The 18,473-nt window shown below is 32.3% G+C and overlaps 1 protein-coding gene across 7 annotated transcripts in view; it reads right to left on the bottom strand.

Annotated features, from left to right (window-relative positions):
• Nucleotides 1–18,473, bottom strand: part of LOC105341203 (Golgi pH regulator) — a 221,285-nt gene that overhangs the window by 152,045 nt on the left and 50,767 nt on the right. For 6 of the 7 annotated variants that reach the window (XR_004596369.2, XM_034447652.2, XM_066076348.1 and 3 more), the window contains one exon: nucleotides 3,073–3,183. The exons of the other annotated variant lie outside the window; for it this stretch is intronic. Coding sequence is in view for 5 of the 6 variants with exons in the window: in XM_034447652.2 (XP_034303543.1) it covers nucleotides 3,073–3,183 (111 nt within the window). In the remaining variant the exon portion in view is untranslated. The remainder of the gene's footprint in view (nucleotides 1–3,072; nucleotides 3,184–18,473) is intronic. 7 annotated transcript variants of the gene reach the window in all.

Genomic DNA, 18,473 nt, shown 5'->3' on the forward strand with positions numbered 1-18,473 from the left:
AGGATGCTTCCACACAAGTTCCAGCTTTGCCGGTGGATTAGTTTCTAAGAAGAAGATTTTTAAAGATTTACTGTATATATTCCTATGTTAAAATTCGATCCCCCATTGTGGCCCCACCCTAACCCCAGGGGTCATGATTTTCACAAGTTTGAATTTACACTACCTGAGGATGCATCCACACAAGTGTCAGCTTTCCTGGCTGATAAGTTTCTGAGAAGAAGATTTTTAAAGATTTACTGTATATATTCCTTTGTAAAACTTTGATCCCCCATTGTGGCCCCATCCTACCCCTGGGGGTCATGATTTTCACAAGTTTGAATCTACACTACCTGAGGATGCTTCCACACAAGTCTCAGCTTTCCTGGCCGATTAGTTTCTGAGAAGAAGATTTTTAAAGATTTACTTTTTATATTCATATGTTAAACTTCAACCCCCATTGTGGCCCCACCCTACCCCTGGGGGTCATGATTTTCACAACTTTGAATCTACAGTACCTGAGGATGCTTCCACACAAGTCTCAGCTTTCCTGGCCGATTAGTTTCTGAGAAGAAGATTTTTAAAGATTTACTCTATATATTCATTTGTTAAACTTCAACCCCCCCATTGTGGCCCCACCCTCAGGTGAGCTAAAAAGGTTAAGTTTACAATTCAATAAGTTGGTTTCTGGAAGAACAGACTTTGAAAATTTTCTTAATAAATATTGACAATTTTTTTACTTTTTTAATCTTTAGCTTTTAAGATCTGTGTACAAACATAGAATTGTGAGCAAACCTCTGTATCTTGCTTATAATTCGAAGCTTAACACTCAAATATGGTTAGAAAATAGAAATTGTAGGGTAACAATTAAACACAAGAAACATGCACTACATGTATAACAAATAAAGAACACAGTTTATTTTTTCGAAATGAATCATATATAGACATGTATATACCTACATATTTCCGTCAGCGATATCAAACTCTATTTAAACTGAATAAACTCGAGAAAATGCCGAGCATCTCAACAAAACCTATTGCATTAATCTACCATTACGCAAAAGATAATGCCGAATTACCGATAGAATGAATTGTATTTCAGTATCCCTACATCAGATTTTGCTTAATTTGCGCAGGTAAACAGTTAATTGTTTGATTTACCGAAGTCTCTGTTTGATTTGATACGTAAAAATCACGAAACACAGACGATAGTTCCCAGGTTACAAAGCATAAATAATGAAAACGAAACGAAAATCAGAACAAGATAACACCAACGTCATGTGTGAAAACTGTCAACGCATTGAAATATTTAGCCTTAATTTACTTCACAAAATCGGCACCAATATATTTTGCATGTTTCAAAAATTTCCCTTCATACGTGAACGGTTGCATAGCAAGCAAATTCATCATAGTCAGATCGACCCTTTTTCGTATGATGCCATGGCTGCTTTAAACAAAGAACCTCGTTTTAGAAGTATGGAATACGAGTCTTGGTAAAATGGGTATGTAAACCCGGGCCGTGGCAAAATAAAAGCCGGGGCAGGTCGGCAATCGTCAATTCCAAATACGCATTATTTTGCAGCAATATTTACAGCGAATACAAATATACTGGTCCATCAAATATCCTGTAATTTTAATGAGATTGGCAGATTAATACCTGCCAATCTTTTGTTTTGCTCAGGCCAAGTCTTGCCTACCCATTTTACCGTATGCCGAACCCGAAGCTATTAAACTGATTAAACACGCCTTTCCGTTATTATTATTTTCGTAATAACTCAGATTTGAAACAGAATTAGCACTTGATTTTTGCAATTTATATTTTCCTTCCCATAAGGATAATTTATGCTAAACTACGTTGAATTGAACTCGGTAGTTCTTGAGAAGAAGATTTTTAAAAATGCACCCCCCTTTTTCTACAGTTTCAAGGTTTTCTCCGCTTTGAATACAGATCGGACTTTTATTTCTGCAATTTATATTCGCCCTCCCATAAGGATGCTTTGTGCCAAATTTGCTTGAAATTGGATAAGCGGTTTTAGAGAAGAAGTTCAAAATGTAAAAAGTTTACAGACGGACAGACAGACGGACCGACAGACGTACGACGGACAAAATATGATCAGAATAGCTCACTTGAGCTTTCAGCTCAGGTGAGCTAAAAACACAATAACGACCTAAATTCCGGAAATGTCCTGTATATTTTAAATTAAAGAACAAATTTGATTCAAATATCTTTTTATTTTAAAACTGTCCATGTACCTTTCCATAATAACACTCCGTAACTCACATTTGTTCAAACATTTTAGCAATTTATTTCTTCATCATCTAATATATGAATAAAAAAATTCAGAACGTTAGTCTCCGTACAATGTAAACCCTGCTTTTACTTTCAATGAAAACAAATATGGCAGTCATAGATCAGAGTTTTCAAATGGCATTGTCTTTACTTTCGTTCAGAGTAAAATGTTCCCAGACCCAGCTTTCCCTTTCCATCGTAACGAAATAACACGATGCTGCATAGTTTACACCACTTTACATGGGTTAGTTAAACATGTGACTGAATATTTGAATGCTATATATACATTGGAATATGAGAAATAAAAATATATATATATATATATATATATATATATATATATATATATAGACAAACACACACACACACATTTCTTTATATCATCAATTAAAGTGTATTTTCAATAAGATTATATAAGAAATTGCATACTCTAGTATCTTGCACAAATGCCTGATAAAGTACCGTAATAATTTGCTAGAAAGCTTATCAAAGTACTGTGGAATCATTAGATTTCGTGGTGGCTCAATTTTCGTGGAATTCGTGGGTACCTCTCATCCACAAATTAACATCCTCCATGAATTAATAAATTAAGGCAATAAAGTCATATTTTCTTTTGTATGTATACCAGAATACACGAAATTACGTCCTCACGAACATGTAAAATTAAAGCAATCCACGAAATTTGGCCCCCACGAATTTTAATGATTCCACAGTAGTTGTAAATCAATAACAAATTCCTGGAAAAAGTTATAAAAATTGAAGAATGTGTCATCTGACCTTAAATAAGATAAAATAACAAGACAAACCATGCTTAGGACTCAAAATTGGAAATGGGTCACCAATCTTCCAGAAAAAGTAAAGAAATGCCAGCCATGCCCCAGTTGTCATTAAAACACGAATGTGTCGTTTTTGAGGAGCTGAAAATTACAAAATAAATCTTTACCATCTGGTATGTACCTGATACTGAAGCTGAAAGCAAACACTAAGAAAGGTGAAAAAAACAGAAGACCAGCTGGAGCAAATATACAGAAAAACTTGTTTAGTACGAACACAAATATAGCGAAATCTCGGATATAGCAAAGTTGTTTTTTAATCTCTGGAAAAATTCTTAACAAACTTTGCAAAATTTAATGGTTATAACGAATTCAAATACAGTCACACCTGCTGTTAGAGCGGCCAGTTTTAATCCCGTCCGTTTATTTTTTCACTATATTTAAACTGATTTAATAGGCCACCTGTCTAACGCGGCCAGCGGCCAGTGTTTTTAGGTCCTGTGGTTTCAACATTCCTGTTTTCAACGGCAATTTTGTCTGTTTTGTCACATAACTTCTGAGTCTGACATGTGACCCCGTTTCGAAAGAAGCCAAACTTTGACAGCTGATAATGAGTTAATGACAAATAATTGAGTGTGTAATTTAAAGTCTGCTGAGATTTGATGAGATAATTGATTATAACACCTGCTTTGTGTTGTTTATAGATCTACAAGTAACTATATGTTACTAAAGGCCAGTCTTGCACTTAACAGCTTAACATGTACAGCCATCTGCCGATAATACGCCACCTTTATTTAAAGAAAATTTCTTTGAGAGAACTAAAAGGGGGCTTATTATACACCCCAGTGTAATTTTGACACTTTTTACGAGGTTAAACATTGGCTATCTTAGTTCAGTACATAGCGTTTGTACGGAAACGCTACTTCTGATTGTTTACCAAATTTAATCAATTAAAATAATTGTTTGGGTGTATTTAGCTGGAAATTTTTTGCTCTTAATCCCTTGATAGATAAATTAAACTAAATCGGACACTTAAAATTAATATAAACTGGTTTTTTCCGCAATCTGAAATATGCATTCCCCATCTGCATGTATGCCGCCATTACAGATGCTATTAATAAATCTGTGCAATAGAGCCAAAATGAATATTCTTGGGTTTTTTTTCATTGATTTGAAACCTGGAATAAGAGGCCATGCACCTGTCTTAAGCAGTCAGTTTGTCATTGTCCCACAAGTGGCGCTGCTTAAAACAGGTGTGACTGTATAACAAAGGACTATATACGATAAGGGCCTAAAATGGCCCCCTAAAATGAACATCATCACTTTACTATCATTCTTTGTTTTCTTAGTACAGATATGTATGCGATGTGTTTACATAATATTCATTTTGGTTCATGTGCCCACAATTTAGAAATACAACATTGTAAAGACAACCTTTTCCGCCATTTTTGCATTTTCAGCGTAAGACTAATAAGTGACAAAAAAATTTTCCTTGTTCAAGCATGCGCTCTATATTTCCCATTCGTAAATAGATAAGAAAGATGTCAATTTTTGGCTGATTTTGATTGAATTATAGAAATGGCGTCACTTCTGACGTCATATACTACCAGTGAGTGCAAATAAATAGATGAAAAATATATTTTATATCAACTCTTCTAAAAAATTAGTTAACATTCTATTGTTCCCGAAACACTTAAAAAATAGCGAATTATGGGGGCCAAATTTAACTCTTATCATATATAGTTCTTATTGGATATAGTGAACTGATTTTGAGTCCGATAATGGTGAATAATAACGAAGTTTAACACTTTTTAAATTAATTCCTCTACAGTTTAAAAAGTTTGCACTAGCATTTAACATCACAGTTTGAAGGAATTTATTTTCACATAAACTCTTCAATTTACAACCCAATTACTAAAGGTATCAAAGGAATGTATTTTCATTTTAAACCTAAATTTAAAAAAATTGTCATCTGGTGAAAGAAACTATGTTTATATAGTGAATTCGCTATAGTAGTTATTACGAATTCGTTATACAGATGGTAATAACCAATTACAGATATAACAAAGTAAATCCATTGGTTCTTTACGATATAAACCAAGTTTTACTGTATATGATTTCATATTCAACTCTAAGACACAGTTATACAATAAGTTTGTGGAAAAAAATTGAAAATAAGAAATTAAGGGGCTTAGCACACCAATATCTTATTTGATGGATCAACAAAATATATATATATATATATATATATATATATATATATATATATATATATATATATATATATATATATATATATATATATATAATTTCACAAAAGAGACTAATGCAAGCTTTTCATTATTTTACAGTGTACCATGCTTAATATAATAGTTATTTTGCCAGGAAAAATTATTATATATCAACCATGTACAAGTATGCCATGTGCCTATTCATGTCTGATTTTCAGGTTTTATTACTATCTATTTCTAAACAATGTTATTTCCACCATAATTGACGATTTCTTCTAAAACATTACTTTAAATGACTAAGTTTGACAGCTGGTATTTTTTTCATTAATTATCAGAAATCAAAATCCTAACAATATGCACACACCTCTGATAATATGTACAATTGATCTGCAAAACAACAGCCTTCTATCTCAAAAACTGTAGGGGGAGTTATCCATACAATAGGGATACTATATATGCAATATTTGGACAAAAATTTACTAAGTTCGACAGCTAGAATTTCGCCCGCAATTTTCACCATTTCAATAACTGGATTTTTCCGTTGGAAAACGGGGTTTAAAATAAAGGGCATTCACTTATTCAAACTGTAATGAACTTCAATACACAGCAATGTCACTTGACAGGTGAAAAGGTAATTTACTCAAGCCATGTGCATTGAGGCGTGACTAATCCCATCTGGCCAGCACTGTCGGTAAATTTCAATGTAATTTGGGAAGTCAGAGTGTTTATACAAGCTACTCATGAGGGGCTAGCACATGAAAAAAGTGTATTGTATTGTATTTGTTTATTTGCTAAAATTCATATGAATTATAAGCAGTTGTTCAAGTTCAAGTTCAAGCTCCTTATTCCAAGAGACAAATGTCTCATAGGTTATACATATGAACATATACATATTAAATAAACAGTAAGAAAAACGAAGTGTGCATAATCAATTTGGATAATTCATATGAAGAGTTTGTTGCTTGTTTGCATAATATAAATAGTAACCTAAATTACACAGTTCTTTAGTATTAGAGGTAGATAATAACTGTATAACTGTTGTAACATGTACATAATAATAAACATATCCAAACACTCTATCTAAGCAAAAGTACACGTCACTACTAGTATTAACGTCATACAATATTCTACAAAAAATATTATTCATAAATGCACATTCATATGAGGAGAGACCCTATAAATCAATAAATCAAAAAGTTATGTAAATGATATTAATAATGGTAATACTTTAATTGGATGTACGAATAGTATGCCATTCCTGTTTTTTACAAGCCTCACGCAGATACATTGCGAGATGGCACAATTGTTTGCATGAATGGCAAGGAGTTGAACTAACTTTAACATTGAAGGACGAGTTGAAAGATGAAAAAGGTGTAAAATTCAATTGATAGGCATGATCTTTCTACTATATTAAGCAGGGTACACTATTTAAGCTATTACTAGACTTTGACCCGTCCGTGCACAGGTAGACATTGCAAATGATATCGGACATTTACAAAATAGATACATAGACACATTGTATTGTTGACATTTACATAACCAAGCTTTAAGCCTACAGTAATGCTATTAATTTCACTACATTCTGCTTAGTTAGAATAATGTGTCTTGGGACAGGCCTTCACCACAGTTAAGATGCCTCCCATATACCCCTAAATTGTAGCAAAAAAATTGCAGAATCACTCCGAAACGATTTTGAAGAAAATTAATGAAGCTGCATTGAAAATAACAGTAAAATTATTTATAACAAACCATTTTGCGGCTGTAAATACCTTTCGTCTAAAAATTCAACACTTTTTCACCAATGTTTTTTACTCGCTTCAAATTTACACATCATGTTGACTTTCGGAACTCTCGGGATTTTTCATATTAAATGCACTGAGTTAGAGTTATTTCCCTATTTTCTAATGAACAGAATATATAGCAAATTTTCAATGAAAATTTACATGTATTTGTTTTATCGTTTCTGAGTTTATCCATGCAAATGTGATATTGAGGAAACATAAACTAAAGAGCCTCCCGTGATTTAGTGTGAATGTAATGCGCAAGATTGTAAAATGTTTTGTTGATTATTAATTAGCGAAGCTTGATTGAGAAAAAATAAAAACAATTTGGCTTTCTTCAAGTACAAATAATGTTTAAAATATAGAAAACAAAAGACATTTCTCTTCCGATTTCTCGGTATTAAAGCCCAAAAATTTGAGTCTATTATTTCAATATAGTAGTAGAGACAATCAACCGATGTAAAATACAATGATTTATTGGGAAATGGTTTTCTGTTTTGAAAAACTATCATATCAACCTAACTATAATATTAAACAGGTATGATATTAACTGGGGCTCTCTGTATATGATTTTTTTTGTATATTAAATAGTCTTGTATTTTTAAATAGAAACTGGAAAACTTGTTTTGACTGTAAACCGGATAATTTTGGAGTTGAAATTTGGTCTAATTTGTTGCACTATTCAATTATCTATTAATACATTCAAAGACTGCCAAAAAAAAATTAGGATATATTTGATTATAGTCTGTCCCAAGTTATTGCTTCCATCAATTTTTAATGATTTTTAATAAAATTACACATACCTGTGAAAGAAATACAATTGAAATCGATGAAAGGGAATATATCCAATATATCTTCATTGAACAATTATCCCTTTTCATTCATACAATTTCACAGGAACGAAAACAATTTTTACGGAGATTTATAATGGGAAATGTTTACATTTTTTCTTCATTCGGAATACACTCGGAATACGTCACACAATTTTTAACGTTATCATCCGGGCTTAATAATGGCTGATGCAATGCAAAATCTCCGTAGACTTTCAATTTTGGGATGTGTATTGAAACCTGAAGCGGTAGAGGGGGCGTTTCAAAACAGATAATCTGGACATTTTTTATATTAGTGGATGAACATAGTTTGAGCACAAAGGTATTTACTATTATTGAAATATCAAGCAAAAAGTGGTGGAAGCAAAAACTTGGGATAGAATAAAAAAAAATATTGATGAAAATGAAAATCAAGAATTCAAAAACTATGGATGAAATCTAGAAACCAACTATCACTCGCATTAAAAAATTGCTGTCACACATATTCAAACAAGAAACTAGAACACGATTGTGAAATTCAAGAAATTTTTAAATCTTCAATTCAAACCGCTCCACATAAATGTTATTTATTAATCCAAAACCAAAACAAATTTAAAATATATCATATATCACAATTTTGCAGGAATTCTAGCTTGTTATGCTGTAAAATATTTTGTTCATTATTGATCTTACAATGCATATCAATTTTTTTGTCAGAGTAAACTGCATTGTTATTATGCACCTTGAAATTATCAAGTTATATTTACATCTACGTAGTATTATTTCGTATATTTCTTATGAAAACTTATAGTTAATTGATAGCTCTATAGAAACAGCCAGCCAGAAATCTACACGCCCCACTAATTGGTCGAAATCTGCTGCGACTGAAACTGACAGGAGTGAAATTGACACGCCCTGTTTATCGATTGGTCGAAACCTACAGTGACCTAAGAAAAATCACAAACTGCACAAAATCATGACAAAAATCACAACATCATGATGATAACAGGAAACGATTTGGCTGTTTCTTTTAACTAACATACTTATGCACATTAACAGTAATTTAGTGAATTTTGCTTACTTTTGAAAATCAATTTATTAATTAGACAAAAGAAAGATGTAAATATAAATAATAAAAAGCTTTCTTTGATGATTCATGCCGGTTATGAAGTTAGCGATCATTGCAGCAAAAATTTACATAACCCCCATTAGTGGGTTATGTATTTTTTCTGCAATGTCACTACCTTCATATACCGAATGAATCACCAAAGAAATCATTTTATAGTTTAAATATTGCACTTATTGAAATGCTTGTTATTTCTAATACTCCGAAATTTATAAGTCATAGAGTCTGCAGTATCATAGAGACTTGGAATTTTTACCAATGTCACAAGTTATCTTAAAGGATCCTTCAATATATTCATAATGAAAGGAATCATCCAAAGCATCTTTCTGGTAGTTATTGCCCCTGTAAGTTTCAGCATTTTGCTGAAAACACAACTTGAAAGTCATTAAAACTTTCAACCTCTTAGGAATTAGGAGTCTACTTTCACAGATGAAAACTAAATAAAATTTTGAACTTCTTAAAATAAGATGGGGGAAACAATTTTTAGAAATGATTGATTTATACAAACCGGTAGGTATATGGTGGAAAGAATTGATTGAAAATCAAGAACTAGCATACTAATTTCTTACTTTTATTTTCATTTTTTATTTGTCCCAGAACTTTCAATTATTTGATATATATGTATCACAAACAACGTTTTCTTTACATAGTTGGCCATTTAAAGGTCTTCCGCAAGGAAATAGCCAATCAAACTTAGTTAATTGTAGTTCCATATATATGTAGAGACAATTTCTTTTCTTTCTTCCCTTTTTGGCATCTTATTTTAGGCCTATAGTATTGATTTTGGACTCATTGGTTAGGATAATTATTACTTCAGTGGAATTGTCACACTAATTTTGATGGAACTATTTTTAAGATGAGCATGATGCAACTTCCTGGATGGTGCTGAGTCTGTTTGTCAACACGTGAAACCCACATGTATTTGGGGGTAGGTATGTTTACTCTCAATTATCTCTCTTAGAATGAAGCCAAATAAGGCGTTATTTTTCTGATCTAAAATTTTTCTTGAAGCATTTAACTATAATATCTCTTTCATGAATCATATGCTGAGAGTATATATAGTTAATTATTTAACTTAATTAAAGGTATATAGTAACATAAATGTGAAATTAATTTCTTGTGCGAGACCTAAATTCAATTCAATTTAATGGTTTAATGACATCACCATGTTGGCATACATTCAAAATGAAATGAAATGACAGACAAAAGAATATTATAACATAAAGGCTATAGCATGCAAGACAGTTTTAAAAGATATGACGGTCACCCCAATTGACCCTTGGCCTAAAAAAGTCCAGAACTTACAAACTTATTTGCCCTTTGCTAAGGATATCACTTCTCCTTTAAAACTTTCAGACATAGAAGTTTGAAACTTTAATCTATGTTTTTTTATCACATGGAGCATGGGGGGTGTCATATAATATAGAGAAATATCTTTTAAATTCTTCTTCTTAAAAAAATTGCCAAGAAAAGCAGTTACCTGGTACTTTAGTGGAGCATCCTCAGCTAGTATACATTCTAGTTTGTCAAAACATGACTTTCAGGATTAGAGAGAGCCACATTGGGGGTCAGAAAAATTATACATAAAACCTCAAATATTATAATAAATGGTATTACATGTACTAACAAGTTTAAGCAAGCATCTTAACATATTGTTGATTCTCAATTGTTTAGACTGTGGCCCCTGGACAATTCTTGGTCACCAAAATGGGTTCAAAATTTAATGTGTGTGCATGCATGTGTGTGTGCGTGCATGCGTTTTTAAACATTTTCCCTATATATTTCTATCTTAAACTTTGAACCCCTTCTGGGGCCCCAGTTTTGGTCCAGGGGTCACAGTTTTTACAATTTTGAATCTACACTTTCTGAGGATGCTTGAAAAGTAATTTTAAAAATTGTAGCTTTGTAGTTTTTGAGAAGAAGATTTACTGGTAAAAATTTTCCTTTCATATTTCTATGTTAAACTTTGAACCACCCTTGGGGCCCCAGAAGGTGCCCAGGGATCATGATGATAACAATTTAGAATCTTCACTATATTTACAAGCTTTTGTGTAAATATTGGCATTTCTAGTGTAGTGGTTCAGAAGAAGAAGAAGATTTTTAAGCCACATACTATTTTCTTGTTTCATAATTTTTTCCCTTTTAAAAAGGGTTGGGCCCTTTATCTTAACTATTTAGAATGCCCTTCCCATAAGGATGCTTTGTGCTAAGTTTGGATTAATTAATGGCCCAGTAGCTCTAGATAAGAAGTCAAAAATGTGAAAAGTTTACAGATAGACAGACAGGTAATCAGAAAAGCTCACTTAAACCTTTGGTTCAGGTGAGCTTAAAGCTAAACATGGCATTGAAGTTCTTTAGATGATTTTTACACAGTTTTTCTATATACCTTTATGCTGAACTTTAAACCCACCTTAGGACCCCATTATTGGTTTACGGGTCACAGTCTTAACTAGAGGTACTGTGAGCAAGCTCACAAATGATACCCCCACGAAGAAAAAAAATCATAACTCAAGTACCAGTATTTTTCTATTACAGAAAATGATGGATGCTATCTATTTAACCTTCCATATTCTATCAATAATACCTCTTCTATTTTTTTTTTAATTGTTAATGCTAATATGAGTACACAAACCAATTTCTATTCTAGAAATTCCATTTTATTTCAACTTAACTGTTTATAATACATTAATACATTTGCATCCTTATGTCATATATTATGTGATTTGTTATCAGATAACAAACATGACTGGAATCAAACGACATGTCTAGCAGCCATTATATGTTTCAAATTTTTGGCACACCAAGCCCAATTTTTTTTCAAACATAGATAATCACAGGTTACAAAGCTCAAAGAGACGGGAATCTACACTACCTGAGTATGCTTCCACATAAGGTTCAGCTTTCCTGGCTGATTGGTTCCTGAGAAGAAGATTGTTAAAGACTTACTCTATATATTCCTATGTAAAAATTCCAACCAACCCCCATCGTATGCCCACCCTACCCCCGGGAGTCACATGATTTTCACAACTTCGAATCTACACTACCTGAGGAAGTCTCCACACGTCTGTCAGACATCAGCATCATAAGACTCACCATCCATGCAAGTTTTGTGAAGTTGGGACCAGAAATAACTAACAGATAATCATCAAAGGGCACTGCTCAAAAAACTTAAACCAGTTCTAACGAGAGGCCAATTGGGCCACATCGCTCACCTGAGCAACAATGGCTTTATATGGGTGTTCAAAGGGTATTGTGCCATATGGCCCCTTGGTAGAAAAACAAAAAAAGAATACATGTACCATAAAGTAAACTGTATCCAAATTTTACACATATTTTCCTACACTTAAAGGACATATCGCATATTTCTAAAGTATGGGACATTTTACATTTTTTGGGCTTCCTTGTGTATCTAATAATTACTTCTAACAGTTTGATAACGGTAAAAAAGCGGTAATTAGCCATAATATCAATTTAAATTAAGCCCCGATCGTTTAAAAACTTGTTAATTAGATAGCGTGTCACGTGGTACAGTGACGTCACATGTGACCTTCTTCGAACAGCTGATTGTAAACAAATTGTAGGCTTAGCATCATCTTCCTTAAATTTGGACATTTATTCACCATGTACGTTGTTTTTTTACATGCAGACTAAATTAAAAGTATCTTATTATTCAGTCGTACATGTTTGAATGACCAGTACGGATAAGAAATGATGATACAGCCGAAGAAGCAATGATGAAGTTGGCAATACCGATCAAATTGATCGACAAGTAAACATTGCAAACACAACTAGTAAGGATTTTAGCTCAAATAAATCGGTTAAAGGTGTATATGATATTAAAATCGACAACAGTCTTGTTTTTTGGCGTTCCTAACGACTCAGAATGTTCATTATTGTAAAACTGTGGTGCACAAGAAGTTTGTTTATTCGGCTGTACCTGGTAGCAACTTTCTAAGGTTGTTTTCATCATATTACAATGTATAAATATATATTATAAAAGCAGACAAGAACGTTTTCCTTAATTATTGTTTTTTTCAACCAATCTCCATATTTTTTTTTTTATCCATTTACGTATATATCTATATCGACAAACTTTGTCTATTTCCCGCGTAAACATTCAATATCGACAACTCGATCCTTGACTTCTCCCACAAAACAATTAAACTCAGAAATCTCACCTACCGTACATAAATAATGAATTCTGCAGAGGTGAGCTATAAATGAAGAAATAATCTATATAAAACCAACGGATACATGAACGTATAGTTTAACAATAACAATAAGAAAACAGCTAATGTAGCGAGGCGGTATCCAAAATGGCGTCCTCTCTTGTTATTTTTCTCCGATGAACTTGTGTTTTCTACACAGGCCCCTGTGCATAAACTTCTATTATTTCTCTTTGAAAAATAAATACGATTTATTTATGAAACTATTTTTACAAAAATATACCATATAATCAATAATAGACGCATTGAATGTTAATTCATAAATACTCTCATCGACAGATGGACCCCTATTTGTCGCAAGATTTCCGCATACTTTCGTAAGGGAAACTTTAAAGCTGCTTAATCCGATTTTATATCAAATTTTATGCACGCTTTTAAACGATGGCAATGCTTAGTATATGAATAATTATAGACATTGCAGTAGTTTTACCCATCAATTATGCCAAATTTCAATGAAGAAAAATACGTACAAAATTTGCTAACAAAACAAACGACAATAAAAGGTACCGTGTTATTTCGCCTCATGTTAAATTTCACCCCTGACGACGAGACGGGTATGGTTGTATTACGACTTTGACATTGCTTTAAATAAAGGTCGAAATGATCAGACAAATTACAAATAAACAGGTGTACGTTTTGTTCGCTAATATTTCCAAATTTTGCTTTCTTTACAATCGATGCATAGCATGCGAGTTGAATAACCCCAATCATTCGGGGGATGAAACCAAGCGGTTTCCTTTTCTAAACATTCCCGTGATGCATTTTGGTTTGTTTTTTTGTTTGCCCAAAGAGAAATTATTTTTATTTACTTTGAATATTTCTAACTTTGAAAGGAGACTGATTCTGCTGGTGTAAATAGGAGAAAGTCCATAACTTTCCAAGATGAATGATTTGTATGGAAAAAATTTTGATACTGTAAGTACAAAAAAATCGGACCAAGCAGCTTTAAAAAACAACAGTCCAAATCCCCATTTTTGACAGTTAGAACACCCGCAGGAGGCACAAACACCATCATGTCCTGTTATCGGCAATTTAATAGGGGATAATTAGTTTAATTGTCGTTTAAATCTAATCCAATTTAAAAGATGGCTAACATCACCTTCTCGCTTCATATCGCATATGACGTCAAACATCATGGCTGGTAGATCGAGAGAGAAAATATGCATATCGCGACATTTGACTTTCATCGCTTTCAAACTCACGAATTAGCCAGATTATTTGATAAAAACGATAATAAACTTCATTTTTAATTAGTATAGAATGATTTTATTTAAAAAATTCAGAAAATTGAAAAACATGCAATATATCCTTAAATCTTTGACATTGTACCCTTATGAAATATCATTTACCATAAACAAGATCCTATGCAAGATATAAAACTAAATTTTTGGTAGGGGTATACTTTTAACTTTCAATTCCCTTTTGTTTAATTCTGCCCCCTCACTTTATAAAATGATCAAACTATAGATCAGATTATAGATCAAGAGATTGCATATAGGTACATATTCATCTTCAATTACATTGTATAAGCTAGTTATTGTATTTTATTAAAAAAAAATTCCTATTTGTGAAAGTAGAAAATTGTGCCTCAATGCGCTCAAGTTAAAAACATTAAAAAATTTAATTGGTCTTCCGCATTATAAATGATTGTTATTTACCGGGTGTGAACTCGTGTGACGTTTTATAACCTTATAAGTGGAGGGGGGGGGGGGTCCCCCCCCCCTTTTTTTTGCAAAGTTAGACATAGCTGTACTCAAAATCTTGTTTTTTTGTGCTTGTCAAGATTTCTGATAAGGTCTAGCCCCCCTCTCAATGAGCCTCGGACTGCAATGTATTGACAGGCATATCACTCTATTTTACTATGACCAACCCTTTATTTTCATCTTTAAATCGAAACGTTAACAAATGGCTACAAATCAAGATGATTTTCTGCAGTAATATTTTCTTAAGAATAGCGATAAATTAATACATTTATCCCTGTAATAGTAATGTTTAAAACTGTTTTAAATAGGTCGTTTTTATTTAATTTTGTCTGAAAAAACATCAAAGTTGGTGTGGATTCATCATATAAGGAGGGGGCCCTAGAAAATAGTTAGGGCATTTCATCATTCTAATTTTTCTTTAAAAGTAATTAACATTTAGCGAGGCATTTCTGGTGATCAATCAAAATTTCAGCGTCAATTGTAGAATTATAAGCAAGATACAGAGCTCACAATTCTGCTTGGTTTGAGTCAATTTTTTGTTCACAAAAGTTTATCATTCAAGAAGAAATATGCAATAAAACAAAGAAAGAGCACAATTTATTTTTTATAATATATATATAAACTTATATATTTCTAGCAGCGAAATCAATCTCTTATTAGACTAAAAATGCAGAGCATCTTAACAAAACATTACATAGAGATCGTTAAGAAGTACCAACAGAATGTATAGTATTTATAATATGATATGTTGTTAGTGCATCAGATTTTGCACTCAAATTTGAAACAGAATTCGATGATAATTTTTGCAATTTATATTTTCCTTTCCATAAGGATTATTCATGCTAATTACCTTGAATTTGCTTCGTAGTTCTTGAGAAGAAGCTTTTTTAAAATGCACCCCTCTTTTTCTACAGTTTCAGACGTCAATGCCATGGGTATAGCATTAGCTCCGCCCGACTTTGTCTTCGTGAGCTAACAACCAATTTTAATATGGGGGGTAATCGTGTTCAAAAACTTATAAATCCGAATAAGCAATCGTGTTGATGTGTGAGCCTGAGTATGAATGAGTGTAATTTTGATCGTATAACCTTTAAACCTCAGGGATAAACACTCTTTAGAGTTGACCCACTGGCCTTCAATCTAATTTCTCCTACAAATGCTTAATTGCAGGTGTAAAATGCTGTTCGTTATTTACATGTACCGGCCGATAACCTGCCACTATAATACAGACTTCAAATCTGTAGTCTCTGCAGTTGTATTTCCGTTTTCGAAATATCACAGCTGACATGATTATAAATCAACAAATGTAAAGTCTACAAGTTTGCTGAATTTTGACATGATCATATAAGGAAATAGTGACCTCACCGATAGAAAAGGGCTGAAGGTAAAGGCATGCCGTAATCGCCGGAATAGAGACGGAATAAATAAGAAAATAAAACAGGTAGGCCTATAATCTTATTATCTCTGGATAACAACATTTCTTAGAAAGTATTATTTTTCGGAAAAATGAATTATAAGATTGGTGTACATTTTATATGTATCAAGAGAATGTAAAAAGATGCGAGTGAAGAATTCGATCGGCTTTCAATATCTTCTTAGAACTGGAAAAATTACATATAATGACTTTGTTTGAATATACATGTATATAGATATACACGCATTTTTATTAGAGTACATGCAACAAATTGTTAAAGTATAGGGCTCAGGTGAATTAAGAAACTATCTCCAAAAGCATCCATACCGCTACCACAAATCGATAAGAAAAACAAACTAAATTTAAGGTCAGATGACACGTCCTGAGCATCTTTTTTGTATCTCATCGTAATAAAGAGTTCCAATAAAAACTATTAATTTTATAATTATTTTTATAATGATTAAAATTTACTTGTATATGGTAATATGTCTGGATGGCCGAGTGGTTATTACCGTGGCCACTCACTGCCAGAAGGCAATAGATTATAGAGGTCATGAGTTAAAAGCTCTGCCCCCGCTGAGATAGAGTTCTAATATAGTGAATTTCGCTGTGCTGTATTTTTATTTATTTTCATATGAGCTAATTCAACTGTATTTCCAGAAGATTATACAGGAAATTGCATACTCTAGTATTTTGCAGAAATGCCAGGTAAGGTACCCTAATTTTTTGCTTGTCAAAGCTTGTCAAAGTAGTAGTAAAGACATTGGTTTTAAGGTTTTGATTAATATTCATAAGAAGCGACACCCCCTTTAAAAATAAATAAAAATTCCAAAGATAAGTTTAACTGTCGTGAAATTAAAGCTAAACACCGCTTGTAAAAAGGATTAAACCCTTCGATATTTTTAAATATTTTATAATTAAAACTCAGTTCATATACGATTGAATTCATCTGACCCACCCTGATCCTTACTTTCAGAAATCCAATTTCCAAAGAAAAAACATAATTACAAATACATAAATATACTAGTATACCCTTACTTTTTCTTCAAAACCTTTTAATTTTTAACAAAACTTGGTGCTTTATTCAATAATTGTAAAATTTCTTTTTATTTACAATAATTATAGTTTTAAATTGTTTTATTATTTATTTTTAACTTGCAAAACAAAATCATTTTGATACTTAAAATCAAAGGCCGAAACGGCCACAAAGGCGTCAAGCTGACATGTTCTTTTATATTGAATGATACCAATAATTTGAATTTCTGTACTATAATAGTCGTATATCAAATAATAATGAGCCACATCGCTCACCTAAGCAACACTGGCTTTATATGGGCGTTCAAAGGAGGCCCCTCAGTTTGTTAACCAAAAATGAATATCCGAATTGTCACTTATTTTTGCATATACTTAATCTTTGACATATTTACCTTTATGAAATACCATTTTTACCAAAAATAAGATCATATGCAATATAAATAACTAAATTTTCAGTTGGTGTTCACGGTTAACTTCCAATTCCCTTTATTTAAGCCCCCCCCCCCCCCCCCCCCCATCACTTTATAAAACGATTTAGATACACGAGAGCATAGAGGTACATTTTCTCCCTCCACTACTTACTAGTTATTGTATTTTAAAAAATCCAATATGTGAAAGAAGAAAAGTGTACCTCAATGCACCAGAATGAATGCGCTGAATTTCTCAAATTAAAAACATTGAAAAATTTAATTGGCCTTCTCCATTATAGACATCATTTACCAGGTATGAATTCATTTCGAATGACATTTCATATCCTAAATCACTTGATTGAAGAATAAACTTAACTGGTCACATACGTTAAAGAGCTATAATTCAAATTAATGTATTGGCATGTGTGTTGCTCTATTGTACCAAGGCCCATCAATTATTTTTATCTTTATTAAAAAACAACAAATGTGTACAAAGATGATTTTCCGTTGAAATATTTTTTTAAGAACACCGATAATGCTTTTATCCTCATAATAATAATGTGTCAGGACTATGGAAACTGCAAGACATTTCTATTGATCAACCAAAATTTCAGCGTTAATCGTAGAATTACAAGCAAGATACATAGCATGTTTTTGTTCACATGAGTTTATTACATTCAACTTATGATTTTTAAATTT

The sequence above is a fragment of the Magallana gigas genome, chromosome 2 (assembly GCF_963853765.1).
Source record: "Magallana gigas chromosome 2, xbMagGiga1.1, whole genome shotgun sequence".
NCBI lineage: Eukaryota > Metazoa > Mollusca > Bivalvia > Ostreida > Ostreidae > Magallana > Magallana gigas.